The sequence below is a fragment of the Cnephaeus nilssonii genome (genome assembly GCF_951640355.1).
Source record: "Cnephaeus nilssonii genome assembly, chromosome: 15".
NCBI lineage: Eukaryota > Metazoa > Chordata > Mammalia > Chiroptera > Vespertilionidae > Cnephaeus > Cnephaeus nilssonii.
This window is the reverse complement of record NC_137086.1, coordinates 53,615,123-53,618,797: the sequence shown is the minus strand read 5'-3', so window position 1 is coordinate 53,618,797 and position 3,675 is coordinate 53,615,123. Positions and strand designations below refer to the sequence as shown.

The following is a 3,675-nucleotide window of genomic DNA, read 5'->3' as shown; positions in this document are numbered from 1 at the left end:
AAATTCCCAGGAGGGAGAGTCATTTGCTCTAGCTTAGGTCAGGGGTCTATGAAGTGGCCGGGGGTCACATGACACACCTTGGCCTCCGAGGGCTGCCCGTGGTGAGAGAGGTGATGTTAGAGAACTGAGAAGGGACTGGGGAGGAGCAGGCACCTCATATGCACTCACGCTCCCTTCTGAGCAATAACCGGAAGCTGGCTGGGCTTGCTTTTATCCCTAAAGGTGAGTCTACCCCCTAATTGTCCCGCCGTTAGAAGTCCTCGCTGACCCTCCTTTGTGCCCTGGTCCCACCCTCTCCCTTCTCAAGGCCTTACCTGTACTGTTCCCGGTGATGTCCTGCACCATCAGCCATGCCTAGCAGCCTGCAAACGCCTTCAACCCAGGCCCCACCCTGAACTCCACCTGGCCTCCAGCTCTGCCCCATTTCTCTCCAACCCTTTACCGCAAACCCTTAACAAAGCTGTGCGTATATGCTGACTTCACACCCCAACGCCCACTCCAGGGGGTGCTGTCCCCTCCTAGCCATAGAAACGGCTCCTATCAAGGTCACCAAGACCCAAAGGCCCCAGAGCCGGCGGCCAGTCCTCGGTCCACCTCCCAGCAGCGCTGGACATGGCGGGCCACGCCTTTGTCCCCGAAACAGTTTGTCCTCTTGGCTCCTTGGCTCTGTGCCTGGTTTCCCTCCTGTCCCACTGGCTCCTCCTGGCTGGCTCTTCCTCCTCCACCACCCAGGCCTTCTCGTGTGGACGGGCTGCTCTGTCCTCAGACACTGGCTTTATCCGTCTGCACTCACTCTAGGCCAGCGATTTTCAACTTGAGTGCCGCAAAACTTCAAAACATGCAATACCTGACTATTGGGTCAGGGGCGCTGACCTCTCTTCCCTTAGACCAGTGGTTCTCAACCTTTCTAATGCCGCGACCCTTTAATACGGTTCCTCATGTTGTGGTGACCCCAACCATAAAATTATTTTCCTTGCTACTTCCTAACTGTAATTTTGCTACTGTTATGAATCGTAATGTAAATATCTGTGTTTTCCGATGGTCTTAGGCTCTACAGCAGCGGTTCTGGGAACCGCTGCTGTAGAGCCTAAGACCATCGGAAAACACAGATATTTACATTACGATTCATAACAGTAGCAAAATTACAGTTAGGAAGTAGCAACGAAAATAATTTTATGGTTGGGGGTCACCACAACATGAGGAACTGTATTAAAGGGTCACAGCATTAGGAAGGTTGAGAACCACTGCCTTAGATGGTCAAGTTAAAAAACAGCCCAGCCATTGTGGCTCACTGGTTGAGCGTCGACCAGCGGACCAGGCGGTCACGGTTCGCTTCCCAGTCAGGGCACATGCCTGGGTTTTAGGCTCAGTCTCCAAAGGAGGACGTGCAGGAGGCAGCCGATCGATGATTCTCTCTCATCATTGATGTCTCTATCTCACCCTCCCTCTCCCTTCCTCTCTCTGAAGTCAATAAAAACATATATTTTTTTAAGTAAAAACAGCCAACACAACATAGCTGTCCAATATGAATAAATCAAAGTTATACCTATTTTGAGAGAAATATATATATTTTTTGGTGTGCGGCAGAATTTTAGTAACTGTTTATGTGTGCCATGGGATAGAAAGGTTGGAAGTCACTGCTCTCGGACATCTCATCCAATTCCGGGACTTCAAAGGTGGATCTTGGCCCCGTCGCCCCTCCCCGCCTGAGTGGTCTGCTTGACATCTCTACCGGATATCTGCTAGATGTGCTTCACGTGGACACAGCAGAATCCTTCATTATCCCCTCCAGACCCACCCATCCAGATGTCTTCCCCACCTCCGGAAATGTCACCACCATCTAGACATTTGTTAAGCCAAATTAATACAAATGGTAACATAAACATACATGCAGAAGACGTGTGCGTGTGCGTGTGCGTGTGCGTGTGTGTGTGTGTGTGTGTGTGTGTGAACCCTGGCGGATGCACCGTTGCTCTTTGTGTGCCCAGGATCCACTTCCCCCTCTTCTGGCTACAACCTCTTCCCAGATTGTCATGTCCATCGCCACCAAATGGTCAGGGCCACGTGGGCCCACCTCAGCCCAGGAGTGTGCCTTGACGTGTCCTATGCTGCTCAGTGTGCCCCATGCCCCTGGGGAGAGGGATGGGTTCCAGGGGGCGCCCGGCCCGCGGGGCTGAGGAGCGGGGCTCCTGGGAAAGGCGCTTCCTGGCTCTTCCAAGGAAGCCTGGACGAGAAGCTGCCAAGGGACTCCCCCCCTCCCCTCCCCCCGCCCCATGACGTGTGCACAGATGGCACGTTTGGGCCGGGTGCGGCCGCGTCTGCCATCCTGAAGGAAGGTAGCCTGAGGCCAGCTTACTCCGTGGAGGTGGGAAGAAATGAGAGGATGGCACAGACACAGGGCTGGAGCTCAGGGGTCGCCACACATTTCTGGATCGTTCTGTGCCGGAAGCTCTCCGTGGACGTGTTCATTGTTTGAGCGAATAGATCACCTTTTTATGTAAGTCGGAGTGAACTACAGCTGCTGCTGCTGAAACCGAAGGAACCCTCAATAATACGCTCTCCCCAACAGCAGCAGGCGGCTGGCTGCCCAGCGGAGAAGGGTGGCTCCTGCTCCTGAGGACCAACAGAACTCTCCCTGGGCCTGCTGGTGTCCCCGGCCGCTCTGGAAGCTTCTGGGGTACACTTGCCGAGGACCCCAGTCGCTGTAGCAACATGTGGCTCTAGTGTGTGCTCGATCAGCGTTTCATGATCACATGTGTGAGAGCTGCTAAGGTTGCCATGTCCACCACTTAATCCCCAGCACCGAGAACAGTGTGGGGGCCACAGATCACACATTTACTGAATGAATGGATGAGTTACCCCAACATGCCTCCGCCCCTCCCACCCCACCCCACCCCGCAAATCCACCAAAGGAAAAGAAGCTGCTGAAAGCATGCACATTTTATTCTCCGGGCGGGGGGGGGGGGGGGGGGGGGAGGGGAGGGACGGGCAGGAGGAGGGAGGTGAGAAACTGGAGGCTGACTCCGGATTTAGGAAGGAAGGAGGGACCACGAGCGAGGGCTGGGGTTCTTGTGCTTTCTCCCCAGGGCGGAGCCAGAGGCTAACAGGAGACCTAGAATGGAGAGAAGAGCCAGCTGTGGGTGTGAGGGGTCTACGAGGACTCAGAGCCACCTGTCGCTGCTCAGCACACCACAGCCACATCCCGGAAGCCATCAGGAGACTGTGCGGGTTGGGGGGCCTTGAAGATAAAAGCCCCAGGATCTAATGACAGGAAGCGACGGGGACCGCACACTAAGGGGCGACCCCCGTGTCTGCGGCACCCAGGCCCAAAGCACCCCTGAGGGCTGGGGAAGCTGCCAGGGCCAGTCCTAGGCCCCCTCCAGCCCCACCTGTTCTCTGGGCACAGCCTGGAAAGTGCTGGGGAAGGGGCTGGGGGAGCCCTCCCTGCCCAGCAGGATTCCCCAGCCCAGCTCTCAGGCCCCAGGGCCGTGGGGAAGGGTGTGGCCTAGGCTCCCATCCCCAAAGCCCTGGGCTGGGCCGGGGATTGGCGCTGATCCGGGCTCTGCTGTCCCTGGAATATCTCAGTCCCAGGGCATTTCCTCGGGGTTAAGCTCTTTATCTCATTCATCCTCCTTCCAACCTCAGAAATAGGAATTACCCGCCCCCCCCCCACCC

At 56.0% G+C, this 3,675-nt stretch overlaps 1 protein-coding gene across 1 annotated transcript in view; it reads right to left on the bottom strand.

Annotated features, from left to right (window-relative positions):
* Nucleotides 1-2,994: 2,994 nt before the first annotated feature.
* GNLY (granulysin) overlaps nucleotides 2,995-3,675 on the bottom strand; it is a gene marked incomplete at its 5' end in the record, with an annotated part of 3,281 nt that continues 2,600 nt past the window's right edge. The window contains one exon of the mRNA XM_079791652.1: nucleotides 2,995-3,112. Within this exon, the coding sequence (XP_079647778.1) occupies nucleotides 3,030-3,112 (83 nt within the window). The 3' untranslated portion in view covers nucleotides 2,995-3,029. The remainder of the gene's footprint in view (nucleotides 3,113-3,675) is intronic.